Source organism: Dendrobates tinctorius, unplaced genomic scaffold (genome assembly GCF_039654945.1).
Source record: "Dendrobates tinctorius isolate UK_male_01 unplaced genomic scaffold, ASM3965494v1 ptg000104l, whole genome shotgun sequence".
NCBI classification, from domain to species: domain Eukaryota; kingdom Metazoa; phylum Chordata; class Amphibia; order Anura; family Dendrobatidae; genus Dendrobates; species Dendrobates tinctorius.
This window is the reverse complement of record NW_027361772.1, coordinates 11,321,902-11,347,210: the sequence shown is the minus strand read 5'-3', so window position 1 is coordinate 11,347,210 and position 25,309 is coordinate 11,321,902. Positions and strand designations below refer to the sequence as shown.

Sequence of the window (25,309 nt, the reverse complement as noted above, 5' to 3'; positions counted from 1 at the left end):
GCCAAGCTAATGTCTCCATTGACACCTTTTTGGGGCAGATATGTTTTGATTATTGCAAAGTTAAGGCAACCAAAAAAAAAGAAAAAAAGAAAAAGATTTCTGGTGTTTCGATTTTTTTTTTTACCGATTGGAATAATTTATATAGATCATGCATTTCTGAACACAGCAATACTACAAGTGTGCATTTTTCTTTTTGTTTTATTTTGAATGGAGCAAAGGGGGTGAGCGATTTGAACCTTTACTTTTGGTATTTTTTTTTTTAATTTCTACTTTTTATTTGTTCCAATAGTCCACTTATGAGACGAAGCTGAGATCATCCGATCTCCTGCGCTATAGCCCTGCTATGTGTAGCAGAAATCTATGAACTTCGGCCACGGGGAATGCACTCACGTGACAGGGGTGCTGATGGGCCTGTTTGTGCCGGAAGCATGTCACAATCATGTTAAATGCCACTGTCAGAGATTGTTATCAGCTGCAGGTGGAGCACATGAAAGCTGCAAGTTTTACCACAACAAATGCTGGACTTGTGATGAGATGCGGTCTCGTATATATTTGGTATTCTCGCTAACATGTACAAGATTGTATGGGCACTTATTTGCACACACTACAAATAAGAAATCGCAGATGAAATATCCTTTAATCGTAACTCCCTGTCCTGTCTGGAAGATCTCACTGCCCTTCAAAACATCATTGTATTGTGGGCAAGCGGCAGTGTTTTACGATAGTTATACAGGTTTCTTATCACCCATTTATGTATCGAGCAGACGAGTACAAGAGTATTCGGAAACATTGACCCCCATCTTAGAAAAAAAAAAAAAATATATCCAATATAATAAGTACATAAAAACAAACTGTGGAAGATGTCGAAAACTCAATTTGGGTCAAGTCAAGAAAAGACGCTGCACAATGAGCAAATCATTCACCCCTGTAGAGATGTTTTGGGGGTTTTCCCTCTTTTTCAAGCATGCACTTGATCACATTACTGTAACGCGAGGCGAAAGCCCACTCATAACTTTCTATACTGTGTACACAATCCCTCAGTGACCATTTTCTGGACAGCCGGCTCCTTGCTCCTACAGTGGATGACTCTGCAATGATGTTTTAAAACGTCCTTCCAGAGACATACGCAGACAGTTCCAACCTTTAAAGCCATTGGGCGGTCAGTCTTTATTTAAGAACTGCTTTGGGATGAGGACTGAAAACTAATATCACTGAGGAGCCATAAGTATCGGCACGCAAATCTAAAGTTTTTTTGTAGATCGGCAAAATGAACCTCCCCCCGAAAAAAATCAAAAACACCAATGTTCACATTTAAATAAAAGACATTAAGATCTTCGGACACTTTGCTCAAGTGCTTTTATTTAAGTAAAGCCTAATCACAAATATATAAAAAAAAACAAAAGTATTATACATATTGGGAGAAAACAAAAAAAAAAAAAAACCATCGGTTTCTAAATACGACAATCAAAACGTATCATATAATGCATGTAGAAGGCAGGCATAGCAAAAATCTTGCCTGTAAAGAGACGTATAAAGAACCCAAGTCTCCGAAAAGCCTTCCTTCTAAATGGACAGTCTTCACAGTGCGAGATACGTGGCACTGACCACAATAGACTTTCCATCATGGCGCAGGTGTAAGTGCTGATATTGTTCTGTGAAATAGTGCACCAAGAGGACGCCGGATCTAGGGTTAACATCTGAGACCAAACATGAATATACCTCTTGGTAGAATTTTATAACTTTGCAGGAAGTCTTTTGGCTAAATCCACAAAGCAGAATAATGCAACTATTATCGGGCAGAGACGATCTCTCTTTAACGTGTTCCAGAAGAGACAAAGGAGTCTCAGTGAGGCCGTGGAAAGAGAAATGCTGCCCGCCATAAAGTATGTGGCAGTATCTTAGGTGAGTGAGGAAAACGTAACGGCAGCAACAAAAGGACGACCGTATTCAGGACAGCGTCACACAAAAGATGAAATATCACTTCTACCAAGGCGGTCAGCTCATGGTGAACAATGGATGAATGGTGTGGTAGGATCATTTGAGATGCTAAAGCCAAGGAACAGACTCCAATGTTAAAAAAGCAGGTCATGTTATTCTCCAAAATAGAAAAAAAAAAAAAAAGCAGTGCGAGACTAAAATTAATGACATACAGAGGATGTTACCACCACAATGGGATAAGGCAGGGTGTGTGTTCTCTATTGGCAGTATGGTTCATTTGCTTCTGGAGTCTGAGGACATCATGCACAATAAAAGTGGCCTTAGCTAGATGGACCGGGAGCCCGAGGTGAGATGTTGGTGCTGTACTTTATTCAGGTTTTGGACAATATGCAGGTTCCTGAGCACTGGTGACTTCAAATGCAGTCCATAGAGTTCTCTGGGATTGGGTTTAGTGCACCGGACAGGCCCTTGGTCGGGACACAAGTTGGGGGATGCATAGAGTGACAAGCAGGGTCCACATTCTCAATGTCTTCCATCTTTGATTCGCTTGCACTTTCCCAATTGATGTGAAAGCGGGTCACACGTGGATTTGATGCTAGGATATTCCTCTGCAGCTGAAAGACATTTATAATCATTACAAAAGCCACATCTGGGGGAGAAGTAAATCAAGGGGATGCACATTCTGTCTGCTCAAAATCAAAAAGGGAACACTAAAATCTCACATCCTAGAAATATCACTGAATGAAATATTCCAGCTGCAAATCTTTATTAACTACATAGTTATGTGTTGAAGAACAATGAAACAAAAAATAATCAATGTAAATTAATATCCCATGGAGGTCTGGATTTGGAATGATACTCAAAATCAAAGTGGAAAATCAAAATATAGGCTGATCCAACTTCAGTGAAATTCCATCAAGACAAAAAAAATGCCTGGGCATGCTCCTGATGAGGCGGTTCTTGTGAGGAATTTCCTCCCAGACCTGGATTAAAGCATCAGTCAACTCCTGGACAGTCTGGTGCAACATGGCGTCCGTGATGGAATGAGACATGATGTCCCAGATGTGCTCAACTGGATTCAGGTCTGTGAAATGGGCAGGCCAGTCCAGAGCATCAATGCCTTCATCATGCAGGAACTGCTGACACACTACAGCCACGAGGCCTAGCATTGCAATGTATCAGACAGAACCCAGGGTCTACTGCACTTGTATATAGTCTCACACTGGGTCTGAGGATCTCATCCCGGTACCTAATAGCAGGCAGGGCACGTCTGGCAAGCATATTGAGGACTGTGCAGCCCTCCAAAGAAACGCCTCCTCATTACTGACCCACTGCCAAATCGGTCATGCTGGAGGACATTAAAGGCAGAACATTTTCCATGGCGTCTCTAGACTGTCAGATGTGCTCATTGTGAACTTGCTCTCATCCGTGAAGCGCACAGGGGGCCCAACGTCAAATCTGCCAATCTTGGTGTTCTCTGGGAAATGCCAATCGCCCCGCATGGTGTTGAGCTGTAAGACTGCAAGACGTCGGGCTCTCATACCACCCTCATGGAGTCTGTTTCTGACAGTTTGCGCAGACACATGGATGTTAGTGGCCTACTGGAGGTCATTTTGTAGGGCTCTGGCACTGCTCCTCCTTGCACAAAGGGGATGGTAGCACCTACTGGTGGATTGATGCCCTCCTACAGCCCCCTCCACATCTTTCTACCTGTTGTCTGTTCCATTTGCACAATAGTAGGAAAAGTTGATTCACAATTGGGGATGCTTCATAACTGGGCAGGTTGATTTCACAGAACGGTGATTGATTTGGAGTTACGTACACACTATATTTTTTATATAAAAAGTGGATTTAATGGTCAGCACTTTTTTTGGCGACCAGAAAGAGGAGTACACATCTATTATAATAAAAATCGCCTGCTTTGGCTTTCGCCTTGGATATGTTTCTAGGATATAGCAACCTTACACCTCCTCCTACAGTATCAAGAAACAATTGCATCAAACAGCCACACATCCTCCTAACAAGCAGAGTCTCAGCAAGACACTATGTTTTGAAAAGTGTGACCAACCTGTCAGTTTTCCAAGCAATGCAATAGATAGCTTGGAAAACGCTAGTAATCTGCTAGCCAATTACGCTTGCAAAACGCCAGTTTTTCGCGGAAAATATGCATGTGGGAGTTGCGGAATTGCCGCGGAAATCTCCGCGGCAATTCCGCAAGTGTGCACATAGCCTCAAAGTAATCCACTGTATGGCCTCTAGTTACATGTTTCTATTTATGTGGTATCAAATCAGTCTGATACTATACTGTTTGATTAACACCAGTATATATGATTTATCATGCGCTGCATTTTTCAGCCGTCTATTTGGGACCAAACTGGTCTGATGTGACCATATCTATATTTATACTATGTGACACACATCTGACTGGTTGATACCACTGACCATTGACTTTTCTATATTATTTATAGTGGGTACGGAAAGTATTCGGACTCCTTTACATTTTTCACTCTTTTGAATTTACCAAATGGCTGCAATGAAACAAAGTTCATTTTTTTCCTCATTAACGTACACTCTGCACCCCATCTTGACAGAAAAAAACAAATGTAGAAATTTTTGCAAATTTATTAAAAAGAAAAACAAATATCACATGGTCATAAGTTTTCAGACTTTCAGACCCTTTGCTCAGACACTCATATATAAGTCACATGTTGCCCATTTCCTTGTGATCCTCCTTGAGATGGTTCTACTCCTTCATTGGAGTCCAGCTGTATTTAATTAAACTGATAGGACTTAATTTGTAAAGGCACACACCTGTCTATATAAGAGCTCACAGTGCATGTCAGACCAAATGAGAATCATGAGGTCAAAGGAATTGGCCAAGGAGCTCAGAGACAGAATTGTGGCAAGAAATAAGATTCTCTGGGCTGATGAGATTAAGATAGACTTTTTTGGTGATAATTCTAAGCGGTATGTGTGGAGAAAACCAGGCACTGCTCATTACCTGCCCAATACAATCCCAACAGTGAAACATGGTGGTGGCAGCATCATGCTATGGGGGTGTTTTTCAGCTGCAGGGACAGGACGACTGGTTGCCATTGAAGGAAACATGAATGCGGCCAAGTACAGAGATATCCTGGATGAAAACCTCTTCCAGAGTGCTCTAGACCTCAGACTTGGCTGAAGGTTCACCTTCCAACAAGACAATGACCCTAAGCACACAGCTAAAATAACAAAGGAGTGGCTTCAGAACAACTCTGTGACCATTTTTGACTGGCCCAGCCAGAGCCCTGACCTAAACCCAATTGAGCATCTCTGGAGAGACCTGAAAATGACTGTCCACCAACGTTCACCATCCAACCTGACGGAACTGGAGAGGATCTGCAAGGAAGAATGGCAGAGGATCCCCAAATCCAGGTGTGAAAAACTTGTTGCATCATTCCCAAGACGACTCATGGCTGTACTAGCTCAAAAGGTGCTTCTACTCTAATACTGATCAAAGAGTCTGAATACTTATGACCATGTGATATTTCAGTTTTTCTTTTTTAATAAAATTTCAACATTTCTGCTTTTTTCAGTCAAGATGGGGTGCAGAGTGTACATTAATGAGAAAAAAAAAAATGAACGTTTTTTAATTTACTAAATGGCTGCAATGAAACAAAGTGAAAAATTTAAAGGGGTCTGAATACTTTCTGTACCCACTGTAAGCTACTGCGATGCCCTGTACATGAGGTAAACGACATAGCAAATCAGGAGAACTACACTACATTTCTAATTTAAGATATTTGCCAATATTACGCCTATTACATACTGAGGTATAATCTTGGAGACAGGAATACCCTCTAACTGCTTTTAGTTTTTGGAAACGTGAAGTTAAAAGATGCACCAAAGACTGAACATGTGCACAGCAAGTTGTTTTTACACTGCAGCACATATGTTCATTATTTTTATTATTTATTTAGTGCTTTTTCAGTCAGGTTAGGGAATAAGCTGCATGAAAAAGACATCATGTGCTTATATTTTAAAGAGTTAAAGTGTAGGTGAGCTGTGCGCTTAGGCCGGGATCACACACGGCAGTGTGATCCCAGCCTTATAGTAAGACTGGCTACATATGACAACATTTTGGAATTATTTGAGATCGGTAAGGAAGAGACCAGGAGACAGATATAGCAGGATCACCATATGGACATGTAGAAGTAGAAATCATTCTTTATCCTGGAGCAGTACCTGGCAGAAGTTTGGCTTAAGAGGCGGATTCTCCCTCAGTTCTGGGTCAGAATATTCATTGTTGACGTAATAGCCGACTCTGATGAACTCTTGTCCTCTGTAAGTGCAGGTGATTAGGACGACAGTAACTCCCACAGCGTCGGACTCTGGGATGAGACTCGAGTTTGGAGCGTCAGCCTGCAATATTACAAGATCTAATGTTACCACTCTCCAAATTATAGAGGACCCTGACACCCACCATTTCATCTAATACAGGCCCACACCCTCACGAAAGGTACAATTGTTATAGGCGACACACCAGTCTACCAAGTCTAGAACTGCCTCCATCTTCATTCTCTAACTTTTCATTCACAGAAGTTCGGTAATTTATAAAAATCAGCATTCTGCCAGCACTATAGATTCTGGAATTCCTGTTTACCTTATTTCCTAGCAAGCACTAGAATTGCTAATGTACACAGCCTTTGCTGCCATGAACAGAAAACACACTTCTAGCATGCCTGTATGCGAGTTTGACCAGAGGAGGGAGACAATGACCCATCCACACTCCCTGTAATTTATCTATGCTGATTGAGATGGATTATACTGGAATTTGGAGTAGTGAAAAATGTAGAGAACATTTCTTTCTGAAAATGTAGTTTCAGGTAAATACACTGAAATTTTGTTAGTCACTGCATTGGCCATCATGAGCATGTTAAAAAGACAAACCATTTAAAATGTACCTCCAAAACTATGCAGAATTTTTTGTAAAAAGGAGTGTGCATAATATTTTTTTAAACCTGTACAGCAGATTGTGCTTCTGATTATCTTTGCACCGTCTGGTACATTTCGTCTCCTGGGACCTGTTTTCAGCGCCAAAGACTCACATTACAGTTTACAGAGCTGGCTATAGGAGTGGATGTGGTCTTAGACAATGGACCCATAGAGGTCAGCTGTTATTTTAGCACAGGGATAAAATATGCGGCCCGTGTGGCACCGAAGCTACCGACAGACCCTTGAGACAACAGCCTTAAAGAGGAGGACATTTGTGCCCCTACATGACATCACATCAGAACATTGCATCAGAGCAGGGGACACTTTACCATGCTGCTGGTAGGTGAATATGGAGGGGATTCTTTTAAACCACTTAGACATCTGTTGTACATGTACGACAGCAGGAGGCGTTATTGAGCAGATTGCAATACATGAACGGTGTGATGTTGGCGCTCGCTCACAAGCAAAGAACCATGAGCCCTAGAGAACAGTATGAAAATTGCAATATACAGCTCTGGCAAAAATTTAGAGACCACTTCCAAATGTTCAGTTTGTCTGATTTTTCTCTTTATAGGTATACTTTTGAGTAAAATGTAAATTGTTCTTTTTAAGTCTACAAACTTCTGACAACATCTCCAAATTTCCAAGCAATACATTTTGTTTTTTCTGAATGTGAGAAATGGTCAAAATTGGGAAAAAAAAAAAAAATGCAGTGCTTTCAGACTTCAAATAATGCAAAGAAAACAAGTACATAATCAATTAGAAACAACAATACTAATGTTTTAACTCAGGAAGAGTTCAATATTTTGTGGAATAACATGATTTTTTTTAAAAAACAGCTTTCATGCATCTTGGCATGCTTTCCACCAGTCTTTCACACTGTTTCTGGAGCAAAAATGTAAGCAGTTCTTTGTTTGATGGCTTGTGACTATCCATCATCCTCTTGATTACATTCAGGTTTGGAGAATGGGCTGGCCATAACAGGGTTTTGATCTCGCTGTGGACAGATACTAGGTCTCAAAACAAATCGTTGAGCGCCTAATTCTGGGTCTCAGAATTAAACTGAGTGACTTCCGATCCCAGTGAGTCAGGAAGTCAATACTGTAGTCACGTGGGCCAGGAGAGAGGACAGGGGCGTTGCTGAAAACTGCAACTGGCAGGTCATCCTTTACTGATGACTGACATTTACAATAAATAAAACAAAAGCTGGAGTATGATTTAACACAAAAACCTGAGGTCTTTTTCTGATTTTTTTTTTTTTTTTTTTTTTTTTTTTATTTATTTTTTAGGGCTCTGCCTGTTTGTGCAATCAGATTAAAATTACCACCATGTTTTCTTTTACTGACAAGACGTGGGCTTACCTGAAAAACAAACATGTGACGCCCGGCAGGGACTGGACCCACCAACACCGAATCCAGGACCTGGTCATATTCTTCACTTTCAGCAGAACCCACATATATGATTTTCCACTCCAGATCTGTGGAAAAAAAGACCGCTCATTACAGACGGTGAAAATAGATACCCTTGATGTCTACACAAGATATATGTTCCCACAGTCAGTAAACGCTGCGGGTTTGACGCCGCGTACATCTGCAGCATCAAATCCACGGCGTCCAGATGTTACAGCATAGGTGATGGGATTTCAAGAAATCCCATACCCACTATGTGTTCAGAGACGCCGCGGGATCCCTGCATAAAAGGACATACAGCGCGTCTTTCCAGACCGCAGCATGTCTATGTTGCGGAGCCGCTCAGTCTCCGCAGCATAAGTTTCCCATAGGATTTAATTAGATGAGGTAAAACCGCATTATCTTTATAGTCACATGCGTATTAAGTGTGGGAAATCAGCTTACTACGCATGTGAACTAATTTAAACAAAGGTGGGCCTTGGGCCACAGCCAGACGTTCGCATCCACTGCAGTTCTCGTGATGAGCTGAGGGGACCCGCGAGAACTGCCGTGAACGTGACCTTCGGGGATGGGGTTATCTCCGGTCAATAGCCAAGTTCTTACGGTCAGCTTATCGTGAGAACTGCAGTGCAGGTGACCGCCGGGGACAGAGTTCTCCGGTGGTCATCTACAAGCTACGCTGTGTCTAGGTTTCATGCTAGATGGTGGCATAATGCCACCGTTCAGCCAAAGGCATCCAGATGTAGAAGAGCTGGACTCCTCATGGGACAGTATGTATATCTTCTCAGTGGACAGGTATGGTATATTGTTACTTTTTTATTTTATTTCTCTTCCAGAACAAGGGCTTCGGTGGAATAGGCGATGCAGTAAGTATGGTTTAATTAAGATTTAATGAGTCTGTGTCTTTATTTACCATGTAACTATAGGATTAGTAATGGATAGGTATCTTATAGATGCTTCTCCATTACTAAGCCGTGGGCTTTATGTCACCTGACAATACAGAGGTGACATCAATCCCACAAATATTACCCCACTTGCCACCGCTACAAAGCAAGTGGGAAGAGCTGGGTTAAGTGCCAAAATTGGTGCATATTTGGATGCGCCAATTGTAGGGCAGCTGCGAGCAGCAGATCCGCACTGTGATTTACAGTACAATGTAAATCAATGGAAATAAAAAAAAAAGCTGTGCAGATGGTGCAGAAAAATCAGTGCGGAATTGCTGAGGATTTAAAAGAAGTGCATGTCACTTCTTTTGTGCGGATCTGCAGCGTTTCTGGACCCCTCCATGAAAGAAATCCACAGTGGCAAAAACTGCTGAAAATCCGCATCAATTCCGCGGCTGCGGATTCTGCCAGGAGATGCAGTTTTTGTGCAGAAAATTCTGCTCCACTTTTCCTACATGTGCACATAGCCTAAGACTAGTAAAGTTCAAGGATAGTGGATCCTTACCAGCCTGAAATACCAGTCGCAGTAGTCTGCTTTACACTGGCTGGTTAATTATTATTTACAGTGCCTACAAGTAGTATTCAACCCCCTGCACATTTAGCAGGTTTGATAAGATGCAAATAAGTTAGAGCCTTCAAACTTCACACAAGAGCAGGATTTATTAACAGATGCATAAATCTTACAAACCAAAAAGTTATGTTGCTCAGTTAAATTTTAATAAATTTTAAACATAAAAGTGTGGGTCAATTATTATTCAACCCCTAGGTTTAATATTTTGTGGAATAACCCTTGTTTGCAATTACAGCTAATAATCGTCTTTTATAAGACCTGATCAGGCCGGCACAGGTCTCTGGAGTTATCTTGGCCCACTCCTCCATGCAGATCTTCTCCAAGTTATCTAGGTTCTTTGGGTGTCTCATGTGGACTTTAATCTTGAGCTCCTTCCACAAGTTTTCAATTGGATTAAGGTCAGGAGACTGACTAGGCCACTCCAACACCTTGATTTTTTGCCTCTTGAACCAGGCCTTGGTTTTCTTGGCTGTGTGCTTTGGGTCGTTGTCTTGTTGAAAGATGAAATGACGACCCATCTTAAGATCCTTGATGGAGGAGCGGAGGTTCTTGGCAAAATCTCCAGGTAGGCCGTGCTATCCATCTTCCCATGGATGCGGACCAGATGGCCAGGCCCCTTGGCTGAGAAACAGCCCCACAGCATGATGCTGCCACCACCATGCTTGACTGTAGGGATGGTATTCTTGGGGGCGTATGCAGTGCCATCCAGTCTCCAAACGTCACGTGTGTGGTTGGCACCAAAGATCTCAATCTTGGTCTCATCAGACCAGAGAACCTTGAACCAGTCTGTCTCAGAGTCCTCCAAGTGATCATGAGCAAACTGTAGACGAGCCTTGACATGACGCTTTGAAAGTAAAGGTACCTTACGGGCTCGTCTGGAACGGAGACCATTGCGGTGGAGTACGTTACTTATGGTATTGACTGAAACCAATGTCCCCACTGCCATGAGATCTTCCCGGAGCTCCTTCCTTGTTGTCCTTGGGTTAGCCTTGACTCTTTGGACAAGCCTGGCCTCGGCACGGGAGGAAACTTTCAAAGGCTGTCCAGGCCGTGGAAGGCTAACAGTAGTTCCATAAGCCTTCCACTTCCGGATGATGCTCCCAACAGTGGAGACAGGTAGGCCCAACTCCTTGGAAAGGGTTTTGTACCCCTTGCCAGCCTTGTGACCCTCCACGATCTTGTCTCTGATGGCCTTGGAATGCTCCTTTGTCTTTCCCATGTTGACCATGTATGAGTGCTGTTCACAAGTTTGGGGAGGGTCTTAAATAGTCAGAAAAGGCTGGAAAAAGAGATAATTAATCCAAACATATGAAGCTCATTGTTCTTTGTGCCGGAAATACTTCTTAATACTTTAGGGGAACCAAACAGAATTCTGGTGGTTTGAGGGGTTGAATAATAAATGACCCTCTGAATAAACTTTTCACAATTTAAAAAAAAATTAAACAAAGAAATAACATTCTTTTTTGCTGCAGTGCATTTCACACTTCCAGGCTGATCTACAGTCCAAATGTCACAATGCCAAGTTAATTCCAAATGTGTAAACCTGCTAAATCTGCAGGGGGTTGAATACTATTTGTAGGCACTGTATTAAAAAGGAGGGCACCTCTCTGTGCTTTCCTCCACTTCCTGTGTCATGTACCTCCGGCTGTGTCACAAGATTGACCATTATGTAAATTAATATACATGCATAGTAAGCTGCGTTCTTGCACTTAATACGCATGTACCAACAGGTCTGACAAACCCACATGGTAAATAACCATGTAATGGTAGGACTATAACAGCCTATCATCAGTTACCACATAGAACCACACAAAAAAGATGATCATAAGGCAATCAAGTTATACATAAGAAATACAATTTTTATTAGTACAAAATTAAAATCATATCGCCAATTACTGGTACAAATGGAAAAGTGCAAAATGTTCACCACTCATAACACTCAAAGACGCTCAGGTCCAGGAAAACAGACACCACAGATGGAGTATGCGGACAAAAAGCCGGATTACTTACCGGTAATGCTCTTTTAATGAGTCCACGACAGCACCCACTGGAGGTATCGGATCCGCCCCATTGGAACTGGAAACCCTACAGAAAGATAAAAGGGGGCGGTCCGCCTTTCCTCCTCAGTTTTGTATTTCAGAGTACCAGGAAGACCGCCAAGAGTTAGGCAATATTCTTGCATTTCTAGATTTTATTTCTTCATACTAGGAAATACACTTTAATATGTGGTGCATTTATCGCTATTGTTATCTTTATAGGGAGGGAAGTGAGCGGGTGCTGTCGTGGACTCATTAAAAGAGCATTACCGGTAAGTAATCCAGCTTTTTACCCTTCGCCACGACAGCACCCACGGGAGAGATTCCAGAGACCATTACCCGGGTGGGACCACCGTGCCAAGGACAGTCCTGCCAAAGCTTAGGTCAGAAGTTGATGAAAGGTCAAGTCTATAGTGATTATAGAAAGTAGAAGGGGATGACCAAATTGCCGCCTTACATATGGCTTCGATTGGAACGTCTCCCCTCTCGGCCCAGGAGGATGTCATTGCTCTGGTAGTATGCGCTCTAATGTTCTCCGGAGGATCTTCACTTCTCGCGGAGTAGGCTAAACAAATGGCATCCCTGATCCACCGGGATAAGGTGCTCTTCATGACTCCATACCTTTTTTACAGCCCTGAAAAGATATGAACAGAGCCCTGCACTGCCTCCAGCTCCTGCACCTCTCAATGTATTTTAGGACAGTTCTTCTAACATCCAAGGTGTGGAATTTTTGCTCCTCAGGAGTGGAGGGATCTCTAAAGAAGGTCAGGAGGAGTATCTCTTGAGATCTATGGAATTTTGTTGACACCTTAGGAAGGTATGAGGGATCTGGCTTTAATATTAACCTATCCTGGTATATCTGAAAAAAGGGTGGGTCTATGGATAGAGCTTGGATGTCGCTCACTCTCCTAGCAGACGTTAGTGCTGCTAAGAGGGCCGTCTCGAGTGATATTTTAGAGATATTGTGTCTATTGGTTCGAAGGGAGCTTCTGTTAAGGCGTCCAAGAACAAATTTAGGTCCCACGGAGGGATTGAAGGTATGTGAACAGGAGTCGTTCGTATGCTGAAATAAATCGTAATACCCACTTATTCCCTGCTATATTGTGGCCATACAGTGCCCCTAGTGCGGACACTTGGACTTTCAGCGTGTTTACTGCCAGACCTAAATCTCTCCCTTTTGTAGAAATTTCAGAATAGGAACTATCGGGATTTCTGTGGTATGAGGGGTTGTATGGAACTGCAGAAATTTTTTCCATATTTTTGTATAAATCTGAGTAGTGGACTGATTCCTGCTTTGTAGGAGCGTAGTAATTAGTGTTTCGGAAAACCCTCTTGATCTCAGTAGCTGCCTTTCAAATTCCACGCCGTCAAGTGTAAGCTGTCCACTTGGGGGTGGAAAAAAGGGGCCCTGGGAGACTAGGTCGGGAATCGAAGGGAGAACCCAAGGATCTGACACCGACATGGTTTGTAGCCAATTAGAACCACGGCCTCTTGAGCCAGAATGGTGCTATCAAAATTATTCTCGCCTTGTCCTCTCTGATCTTCCGAATGACCTGTGGCAGAAGGATTATCTGAGGAAAGGCATATGCCAGGTTGAATTTCCATGAAGCCTGGAGGGTGTCCAGTATGTCTGGATGATCTGACAGGGAGGCAAATGTTTCTGTTCTTTTTCGTGGCAAAGAGGTCCACCTGAGGTTGTCCCCATAGAGCTGCTATGTCCTTGAAAATTTGGTGATTGAGGCGCCACTCCCCTTGCCAAAGTGTGTGTCGGCTTAAGAAGTCTGCCTCTTGGTTGTTCCTTCCCTTGATATGGAGGGCAGAGAGGGAAAACTAAATTTTCGGCTAAGTTTAAGATTTTTGCCGCAGAAGACATCAGAGTCTCTGATCGAGTACCTCCCTGTCTGTTTAAATAGGCCACTGTAGTGATGGTGTCTGATAGGATCCTGACGTTGCTTCTGCTGGAGCTGTGGAAGAAAATGATGTAGAGAATAATATACTGCCGTTCCTTTAAATTAGATGAGTAGCCCAGTTCATCCCTATTACACCTTCCTTGACAGAAGCTATTCTCCCTATGGGGTCCCCAGCCGTGGGGGCTAGCTTCGGTGGTTAAGATATGGGATGGTGATATTACCCATGGGACTCCCGTGGACAGATGATTACTATCTAGCCACCATTCTAGAGAAGCCAAGACTTCCTGGGATAGGGTTATCTTGTTCTTGAGGTGACCGTCGTGTCGCCTGCCCTCCTGGAGGATTTGATATTGCAGTGTGCGAACGTGATATTGGGCCCACTGAACTGCCGGGGCGCAAGAAGTGAGCGACCCCAATAGGGACATTGCCTCTCTCATAGTCTATCCATTGCTGCCTCAACTTTATCTTTTATGAGCGCAATTTTTTACCTGAGGGAGCAGACATCTCTGGGTTGTAGAGTCTAACTGGAACCCTAAGAACATCTGAAGGGAGAGTGGAACAAGTCTGGACTTCTGGAAGTTGATGATCCAGCCTAGATCCTGCAAAGATGAGACCGTATCAGCCACCCGTTTAGTACACTGGGTGATCGAGTTCCCGATAACTAAGACGTCATCAAGGTACGTCACGATTAGGGTGTCTTTCTGAAGATAGGCCATCACCTCTAACATCACTTTAGTGAAGATTCTCGGTGCTGTAGAGAGACCGAAGGGCATGGCCGTATACTGAAATTGATGGATCTTGCCTTCGAATACCAATGCGACCCTTAGGTACCTTTGGTATCTATTATGGATAGGAAGATGATAAAAGATGCTTACTAAGTCAATTCCCGCCATTACACAGTTTGGAAAAAGAAGTTTAATGGTGGATCTGATTGATTCCATTTTAAACTTATTTTTAATAAACGTATTAAGCTTCCTCAAGTTTATAATTGTCCTAAACGTGCCATCTGGTTTGGAAACTAAAAATAAAGGAGAGTAGAAACTTCTACCTTCTTGTTCCGCTGGGACTTTCACTAAAACCCCCTTGGATAGTAAGCTCCGAATTTCTATGTCGAGGGCTTTTTGTTGTAGAATTGAGTTAAGGCGGGTTATGATAAACCAATCGTGAGGAATTTGAAGAAATTCTAATTTTATTCCTTCTTTAATTATATTTAGAATCCATGAACTTGAAGTTATTTGTTCCCACTTTGAAAAAAAAAAATATTCAGTCTACCCCCTACTGGGGGGACTGTTTGTTCAGTATTTATTTTCCTTTCGGAATGTTGAACCTCTAAACTTGCTACCCTTTTGCTTCTCATCCTTTGTGGGCCATCTAGTTGATCCATCCGCTTGTCTCCTTTTCCCAAACGGTCGCCTTTTAAAGGTTCTCCTGTAGAAAGGGATAACAATCAGGGAAAGCCTTCTTCCTTTCTTTCGCTTTGGCGAGTATGTCATCTAGAGCGTTCCCAAAGAGAAACTAGCCCTCGCATGGGGTTGCGCAAATCTTGGATTTTGATTGGGCGTCCCCCTTCTAGCTCTTCATCCATAGCGCCCACCTGGCGTTGCTTACAAGACCAGCCGATCTCGCTGCCAGCCGCAGGGTGTCTGCCGATGCATCGGCCATGAAGGCTGCCGCCCCTCTAATTAATGGAATAGCGGCCCGTAGCTTTTCCCTAGACATCTTCTGCTCGATCTGTTGATCCAATTGGTCCAACCAGACGACCATTGACCTGGCAGTGCATGTGCTGGCTACTGCTGACTTAAAATCCCTGTAGTAGATTTCCAAGACCTTTTTAATGATGACTCCGCTTTACGGTCTAGTGGGTCGGACAGTAAGCCTGCGTCCTCTACCGGAATAGTAGACTGCTTTGAGGTAGAGGCTACCACGGCATCGACTTTTGGAATTTTGGTCCATTTCAATAGCTCGTCATTGCTAAATGGATATTTCCTCTTTGAGTCCGATGGGAGAAAACTTCTTTGATAGTGTTTTTCCCATTCTCTCTTTATTAGGGCCTTAATCGCCGGTATTACTGGAAATGCCCTCCTTTTCCTTTCCGCCAAACCTGCAAACATTATATCTTGCGTGGTTTGGACGCCCTTTGTCTCCTCACACCCCATAGTGTTCCTTACGGATTTGACTAAGTTATCCACACTATCCAGGGGAAAACATGATCGTCCCTCAATTTCGGATGACGATGATGATGACGTGAGTGAGGAATCAGAGATTATCCCCTGTTCCTCCTCCGAATCTGAGCTGAGAGTCACTTATTTTTTACTCCTTGTTTCTGAGGGCGTACTGGCACGGGTGATAGCCTGTAGTTCCTCTCTAATTATGGTCCGTATGTTCTTTGATGACACTGCGGTCCCCTGTCTAGTCTCTCTGGTGCATTGCTTACAGAGCTTTTGGGGGTAGGAGTCAGGGAGAGGCTGAGCGCATTCTGTGTGTTTAGATTTCTCTTTTTTCTTCGCCTGGAAGAGGGGGAGACATGGCGAAAGACAAGGGGGGGGGGGGGGGGTCAGCTTAATAGGCAGAGTATATATATTGCACACTCACCCAGTGAAGCTTATAGTACCGGATCAGATGGCTGAGGCCTCGTCCTGGATCTTGATTCTCCCGCCTCACTCCTGCGAGCGGTGTCCGTGGATCCTTTAGCGCGGTCCCTGGAGGAGTTGCCCCCCAGCAGAGTCCCCTGCCGGAGCGTGCACTTCACCCGGAGATGACATGGCTCACCGCCGCTTACCTTGCGGTGCTTCTTTAAATAGTTTTCCCTCTTTTTTTTTTTTCCTCTAGCCGGAAGTCGCTCCTCCCCTCCAGGTTCCTCGCGCCTGCGCACTTGCGCTGCCTCAGCCATCGTGCCCCGGAAGTTCACCCATTACTTCCGGGGCTTGGAGCATCTGTGCCGGCCGGCTCCCGCGCCGCCACTCTGTATGCGGCCCGCGCCTCTCACTGCTGCTGCCGCCACCGCTGCTTGGATCTTCTCCCTCTCTTTTTTTTTGCCTCACTGGCGCACTTACCACAGCGGCGGCCTTGAGAGTGTGGCGCTTGCCCGACGTGCTCCCAGGTGAGACCGGGCGGCCATTCCCGGACCCGCCCATCACCCTATCCATCAGACGAGGAGGGAGCCATCTAACGGAACCTCCCCCGACGCTGCCTCTGGACCGCAGCCCCTGCCGTTCTCATGGATACTGCACAGGCGGCATGCACTGGCCCAGGTATGTCTTCCTGCAGGATAATCCTGGAGTTCCCTGGGAACAGGAAACCAAAACTGAGGAGGAAAGGCGGACCACCCCCTTTTATCTTTCTGTAGGGTTTCCTGTTCCAATGGGGTGGATCCGATACCTCCAGTGGGTGCTGTCGCGGCGGAGGGTAAAACGGGTGTTATAATAGGGTTTGTAACACAATATTACTCTTGTTAGATAGAAATAGTAGATGTTATATAAACCTATAACATTATATGCCTAGCGCCACCTAATGCGTCCCATGTGTGGCCATGTAGGAAACAGCCCCACATGAGACGCATTAGGTGGCGCTAGGCATATAATGTTGTTATAGGTTTATATTAACATCCACTATTTCTATCTAACAAGAGTAATATTGTGTTACAAACCCTATGATAACCAGGGCTGTGGAGTCTTGATGAAATCCCATCCACTATCCTGTAACAGCTGGATGCTGCGGGTTTGACGCTGCAGATGTACGCAACATCCAACCTACAGCATTTACTGACCATGGTAACATACCCCAATATATCTGCAAACAGAAAATATCTTTTTTTTCCTTTTCAGAAGCCAACTTTCAATTAACTTTATTTCAAGTGACAAAAAACGCATGCAATGAAAAAAACGCATGTAAAAAACGCATCAAAAAGGTAGGTAACCTGCCAGTGACCTGAGATGCAGATTTGGTGCAGATTTCATCTGCGTCAAATCCTGAGTGTGCATATACCCTTAAGCCCCCGTCACACACCGCAATCTCGCTAGCGAGATCACTGCTGAGTCACAAGTTTTGTAACAACAGCAATCTCACCAGCGAGATCGCTGTGTGTAACACTTATCAGCCACCGGCCCCCCTGCCGGGTATCGCTAATCGTTGTTGAAAGCCCTGGACAATTTTTTGATTGTTGGTCTCCCGCTGGCCAGCACACATCGCTGCGTGTGACAGGCAGGAGAGCAACATCAGCGAGCAAGAGCTGGTAACCAAGGTAAACATCGGGTTTTTAAGTGCCGCGCGGCACTTAGAAACCCGATGTTTACCTTGGTTACCAGCTTCCTGCACCAGCGCGCTGGTAACTAAGGTACACAGCGACGCGCCTGCTCGTCGTCGCTGGTGAATCTGCCTGTTTGGCAGCTCACCAGCGATCATGTAGCGACTCACCAGCGATCCTGACAAGTTCATATCGTTGTCGAGATCGCTAGTGATTCGCTATGTGTGACGGGGCCCTTAGGGTATATTCCTACAATCAGGAATGGCTCAGTATTTGCTCAGGATTTGACAGGTGAAATCTGCATCTAAGGTCACCTGCGTTTTTTTGTCAAAGTGGGTGATTTGTACTTTTTTTTTTTTTTTTTTTACTATTTACTTGCTTCAATAGTCTCCATGGAAGACTTGAAGCTGCAGTTGTCCAACTGCCTCTCTATGTAGCAGAAACGCTCACTTGCCATGAGCGCCGATCCAGGCGGCGCTTATAGCGATTCAGCAATGACAGCCACAGAGGTCTTCTCCTGACCCCGGGTTGTCATGCCAACCCATCGGCGACCCGCGGTCATGTGACACAGGCACCAACGGGAGGAGGTAATGATGCGCTTCCTGCGCGTGCATATTAAATACCGCTGTCAGAGTTTGACAGCGGCATTTAACATGTTAACAGCTGCGGGTGAATCATGATTTCACCCGTGGATGTTCCGGGCACGTCAGCTGTACAGATCAGCTGTAATGTGCCGGTAAAGGAGCGGACTCATCGCCGGAGCCCGCACCAAATGGGGAGACGTCCAATGACGGACTCCGTCCGTCATTGGACGTTAAGGGGTTGAAGTATCAAAAGGTGTTTTACAACTATTTTAATCGATTGCTACACCTTAATGTTCAGATACCATGACAATATGCTGCACAATAAAGTCACTAGTTGTACTGCTGTTTTGAAATCAAGTCAGTGTTTTCCTATGTGCACACAATGAGTACCTGCAGATTTTTCTGCATTTATAACCAGGGTATTAGCAGAAAGAACGATGTGTGAAATAGGCGCTTTCTTTGAGTTTGTTACTTGCTCATTAATTTGAATGAGGCAAAAATGATGAAATTGACGAGGCTGCAGATTGAACATAAAAAAAAAAAAAAACACTGATGGTTGAAAACTGCAAGAGAAGAAAATGTTTATAAAATGGAAAGAGGGAGGCATATCTAAAGAAGAATATAATGCTGTCTGCAGAACCTGCAGGGCACAAATCAGATTATCTAAAGCTGAAAATGAATTGAGGCTTGCAAGAGATGTCAAAAGCAATATTAAAGGATTTTGGGGATATGTCAAAAGTAAAAGAAAAGTCAAAGATGCTATAGGATTTTTACAGGATGAAAATGATGAAATGGTAAGACAGGATGTTGAGAAGGCTGAACTTTTAAATTGCTATTTTGCATCTGTTTTCTCTCAGAAAGGAAATGTAGCATCAACTGTTATTCACTGTCCTATTAAGGGAATAGAAGAATCCAGGATATCTATAAACAGAAAGATAGTGAGGAAACACTTAGCTAACCTAAATGAATTCAAGTCTCCAGGTCCAGATGAATTACACCCCAGAGTACTGAAGGAGATAGCAGAAGAAATTTTTGAACCCCTCTCCATAATCTTTGAAAATTCTTGGAGAACAGGAGAAGTGCCAGAAGACTGGAGAAGAGCAAATGTTGTTCCTATCTTCAAAAAGGGGAAGAAGGTGGACCCAGGCAACTATAGGCCGGTGAGTCTGACTTCTATACCAGGAAAGATCTTTGAACAAATTATTAAACAACATGTATGTCAATACCTGGATAAGAATGAAGTGATTAAACAGAGTCAGCATGGGTTTGTAACTAATAAGTCATGTCAGACTAACTTAATTTCCTTCTATGATGGTATCACTGATTGGGTGGATCAAGGAAATGCTGTAGATATAGTATATCTTAACTTCAGCAAAGCATTTGACAAAGTCTCTCATACAATCCTTATTGAAAAAATGACTAAGTATGGAATGGACAAGGCAACTGTTAGGTGGATTCATAACTGGCTTAGTGATCGGACCCAAAGAGTGGTCGTAAATGGCTGCACATCCAGTTGGAAGAATGTGTCAAGTGGGGTACCACAGGGCTCTGTCCTGGGCCCTGTATTGTTCAACATCTTTATCAACGATTTAGATGAAGGAATTGAGGGTAAACTGATTAAATTTGCTGATGACACAAAGCTAGGAGGGATAGCTAATACTAGAGAAGAGAGAGAGAGGATTCAAAAAGATTTAAATAAACTGGAGAAGTGGGCAGCAACTAACAGAATGGTTTTTAACAGGGAGAAATGCAAAGTACTACATCTGGGCAATAAAAATGAAAAAAGCAGATATAGAATGGGAGGAATAGGGCTAAGTGACAGCACATGTGAAAAAGACTTGGGTATACTAATAGATCACAGACTGAATATGAGTCAACAGTGTGATGCAGCAGCAAAAAAGGCAAATGCAATTCTAGGATGTATTAACAGAAGCATACAGTCTAGATCACGTGAAGTCATTATTTCCCTCTACTCCTCTTTGGTCAGACCTCATCTGGAATATTGTGTCCAGTTTTGGGCACCACATTTTAAAAAAGACATCAACAAACTGGAGCAAGTTCAGAAAAGAGCGACCAGAATGGTGACCGGTCTGCAAACCCTGTCTTATGAGGAAAGGTTGCAGGATTTGGGAATGTTTAGTTTGCAAAAGAGAAGACTGAGAGGAGACTTAATAGCTGTCTACAAATATCTAAAGGGCTGTCACATTGTAGAAGGATCAACTTTATTCTCATTTGCACAAGGAAAGACTAGAAGCAATGGGATGAAACTGAATGGGAGGAGACACAGATTAGATATTAGAAAAAACTTTTTGACAGTTAGAGTGATCAATGAGTGGAACAGGCTGCCACGAGAAGTGGTGAGTTCTCCTTCAATGGAAGTCTTCAAACAGAGGCTGGACAGACATCTGACTGGGATGATTTAGCGAATCCTGCTTTGAGCAGGGGGTTGGACCAGATGGCCCAGGAGGTCCCTTCCAACTCTATGATTCTATTCTATTCTAAAAGCAGCATGTGCATGAGATTTCAGGAAGCTCATTCACTCTGCTGGTACTGAAAGAACAAAAAAGTTTTTCCACAGCAGAAATGTACAGCAAAGAAAAAACCACGGCAGGAATGCAGTGTGTGAATAGGGTCTTACAGCTCGTTCAGCTACATATGGCAAGTCCTAGCTTTCTACGAGAAAATCTCTCTCTTATATGTCAATAGGATCCATTTGTTATAGAACAGATCTTGTGTCATATGTAGACGCCACATAAATTGCTGACAGCGACAGATGGAAACCCACTCACCGTCCGGTAAGTCTTCTATGCACTCAAAAGTGATTTCAAACTGGAAAGGATTGCGGAAGGGGCACGGGTTATCCAGCACCACCATGTTCAATATTTGGACCTTTGCCATGATGTAGATTCTTCACGTGCTGGTTATAAACTCTGAAAGAAAAAGAACAAACAATCACAAAAAGAAAAAAAAAGCCCGTACAACATCTCTTCATAGTTCATGCCTTTCTGAAAGCTGGGAGGAGGGTGAACTAAAGTCCCAATGAATCGGTCACAACCAGCATGTTGTCAGGGTACAGACAGTGCGCAGTATGGACCGTGCAGCATGTGAAAAGGTTTGTGCCAAGTTTGGATGTTCAGAGCCCCATTTCTGGCGAAGGTTGCAGTGGGGCTGGACCCTCAGTGACTTGAGAAAATTATATATCTCTCCATCTCGGATTAATATCGCAGCGTGAGATGAAGAATTGCATAATTTGATTTTTGGATTACTGCTATGGGAAATTGTATCCCGAATCTTCTGGCAAAACAGAGACCTTCATTCACAGCAGTAAATACAGACTGCTACAATTCATCTGTCTAGAAGGGGAAAGAAAAAAAAAAAAAAAAAAAGTGTCTCTGAAGCTGCATTTCCTTATGGTTAAAAAGGGGTTAATATGGAACCTCAAATCAGCACCAGTGCCGATCACAGAACACGAGCATACGGTGGTTGTTCTGCCTTGTATTACCAGGTGGCAGTCATCCAGCACTCTCACTCCCATTCTGATAACCTGTGATAACGCTGCAGGTACAGGCGTGACCGGGAAGCAACCCATCAGGGCGGGCACTACGGATGATAAGCGCCATATCTAAATGAGAGATGTCGCATGACTAGAGATCCTGCAGAGGTTACCACCATCGCATTGTGTTTATCTAATACCATGTGATGCACCCATGTCTTTGTGCGAGTCCCAGGGATGAGAATGGCATCCATCAGCCCCAATGTTTGCGATAAGAGTATTCTTTCCACCTTTAGATGCTATCACCTATGAAAGGGTTGTTCACCCCTCAGATGACCCCCTCTGAATCTGTTTCCCTTCAGTAAAAAAAAAAAAAAAAAAACAACCCAACCCTATACTCACCTCTGGCACCATTCCAGTGGTGTCAGCACTGGTTCTCCCAGGGATTGCATGACATGTCACACAATCACTGCAGACCATCAACGCGGGCTCCACTCCTCCTCTACGGACAAGTCGAGACATCCGAAGAAGTCTGCTCTCACTTCCTCCAGATGTCAATTACGCCCATAGGGGACCAGAGTGACACCAGAGTGATATAAAAGTGAGAGCCAGTGCCGCAACAGCACCCGGTGTTATTTTACTGGGGGGGGGGGGAGGAGGAGAGAAAGACACAGTCTCAAGAGGTAGTGGACAACCCCTTTAATATCATAGTTGAGGACTAGGTGCGATCTGAGCGCTGAGACAAATGGGATGGTTGGAGGGAGCAGTCGTCCCATAGACAATGACCGGAGGGACGCTGCGCATGGCCGAACCCAGCAGACCCCCCACACACACACATTCAGGGGCTCAGAGCCCCCCCAACAATAAAGCAATCACCTACTATGGATAAATAGGGAATGGTAATATCACTAAAGCTAAGATTGGGGTGACAAAGCCATGTGACCAAAACCGTGCCCGCTGGAGACGGGTCCGGGCGACTGAAGCGTTGTGGCCACACACTAGCCGCATAATGTGGAGCAGTGCGACCCCTGACCTGTGACCGGCAGGCCCACTCCAGGCAGTCAGGACTAGGCAGGTTGCCCATAGCAACAAGGACCCGGCTGCCATTTTTTTCATGGCAACCTGATGGTCGGTTGCTATGGGCAACAGAAGAGGTCAGATCTCTATTGGCCCAAACAGCACCCGGGATATAAAGGGTCCGGGACCCCCGGAGCGGAGACAAGAGCAGCTCCCGCCAATGACACCAGAGAACAAAAGAGAGGCGGCGGCGCTGACATTACCTGGTTATGACTCCTCTAGCCCGTTTCCCCCGGTGACTGCCCGTGTGACTCGGCGCCTCAGCTCCGCCGCGCTGTCTTTCCCGCTCTCCGTTTGTCTCCCGCGCACAACAAACGCCGTCCTCCTGCGCCAGCCTTACCTCACACGCGCCGGCCCCACCCACTGCCTCCAGTCACTACGTCATCGGCCCCGCCCACTGCTTCCAGTCACTACGTCATCGGCCCAGCCCAGCAGCCTCAAAAAGTCCCGCTTAGTCCTCGAGGTGATCACGTGATCTACCACTTTATACCACGCCCCCTCAGTAAACCTGAGGCCACTCAAAGGGCCGCCAGTGACGTAAGTCATGACGTCGGCTGCACAACATCCGGTCAGTTTCAATTTTACACTTTAGACACTTATATAAACATTGAGGCAGAGAGAGATTTCTCTGTTGAGTGTCGGGTTTGTTTGTTTTTTCTTGACAACTGTTAACATCAGCTGGAGGGATTTGCCCTTTTTAAAAATGTCCGCCTACGTCGTTTCACGGCGCAGTTATGGCGGCTGACGTCAATTCCCGCGCCTTAAGACGTTAAGGTAGCTGTGTGGGCGGGGCCACAGAGAACGTGCCTTGTGATTGGCTCAGAGCAATGTCTGGCGGCAGACATGTTTTTGGTGGGAGTGAGTTCTTGGCGGGTTTATGCATGAACTGTGGGGGCAGTCTCTCATGCTACACCCCTGCACTCAAAATAACGGTATCTTCTCAGATAACAGTCACTGTTACAGCCCCTACTCTCTCCCATTTCTAACATGCTGCTCTCAGTGATTGGCTGCAGCGGTCACACAGTGTAGACTTGTAAACTAAGACCTTGTGACCATTTTTGAGATTTCTTTTTCTCCTCCAGGTGCCATTACTGTACCTTTAATGTTTTTCCATCCACGTGGCAGCAGGACGCCGTTCGTGTTACCGTATAATGTACTGAAAAAAAAATGAAATGGGATGAAAAGAAAAACCCGCGATTCCGCCATTGTTTTTAGCCGTCGTTTTTACGACTTTCGGTGTACGGTAAAAATGACTTTTACAGCTCAGTGCTGGGGTTGAGACTATCGATTTGTAGGACCCTCAGAGCCGCCTCTTACCCGCTGCCATCTGCGGCGCCTCTATCGATTAGCCGGCCTGGTGCAACATCACCTCAACGGAGACGCGCTCTGTGTCCCTGTCGGAGCATATGTCAAACTTCCCCCCAGCAAAATGGGGTTCGGACGCCTGCGCCGATGGGACCAATAGACTGCAATGGTGACGGCAGAGAGAACGAGCGCAGTCTACTACGTCTGGTTGTCCGCCTCCTGTAGGCAAACACTCCCTAAAAAGTGCGCGCGTTCACTCCGCCGTCACCATTGCAGTCTATTGGCCCCGTTGCGTGTGTGCGCGGACCCCAATTTGCGTGATTGATATTTTTTCTCTATTAAACCCATAAAAAATGTAATAAAACTGTAATACTGAGGCCGTCTGCACCAGACAACGCAATAAAAATCTCTAATTGTATGTTTGCTGCGTTTTTTATGAGTTTTCACGCTTATTTGGTGCAATTTTGGGGCACATATGAAGAAGAGGGGTTTTTTTACACTTTTTTCATAGTACAGAAAAGGTTTGATTCTGCGCTTAATGTAATAGCGTTTTTTAATGCGCTTTTTTTTTCTCAGAAGAAGCCTACAGAGAAAAAACATGTAGATTAACGGTGAGTGCACACAGTGTGGATTGAGCTGCGGATTTGCAGATAAAACCGCGGGTAAAGTGACCTGTGGATTTGCCAGCGGTTTTCCCCTGCGGTTTGACATGTGGACAATGGAGCAGGTGTCAAACCACTGCGGAATCCACAGAAAGAATTGACATGCTGCAGATTTAAAACCGCAGTAAATCCGCACTGAAAAATCCGCAGCATGTGCACAGCG

At 44.4% G+C, this 25,309-nt stretch overlaps 1 protein-coding gene across 2 annotated transcripts; it reads right to left on the bottom strand.

The window, feature by feature from the left end:
- Positions 1 to 1,337: 1,337 nt before the first annotated feature.
- LOC141100334 (histone chaperone asf1b) lies at positions 1,338 to 23,541 on the bottom strand. Of its 2 annotated transcripts, none has more exons than XM_073588733.1 (5): positions 23,520 to 23,541; positions 21,399 to 21,539; positions 8,274 to 8,389; positions 6,163 to 6,339; positions 1,338 to 2,552 (listed from the first exon to the last, which is right to left on the bottom strand). In XM_073588733.1, exons 2-5 carry the CDS (start codon positions 21,505 to 21,507, stop codon positions 2,352 to 2,354), a joined length of 603 nt encoding a protein of 200 aa, XP_073444834.1. In that variant the 5' UTR covers positions 21,508 to 21,539; positions 23,520 to 23,541; the 3' UTR covers positions 1,338 to 2,351. The 2 variants fall into 2 exon arrangements, with proteins under 2 accessions (XP_073444834.1, XP_073444833.1); XM_073588732.1 differs by having other exon boundaries at positions 23,383 to 23,521.
- Positions 23,542 to 25,309: the final 1,768 nt, after the last annotated feature.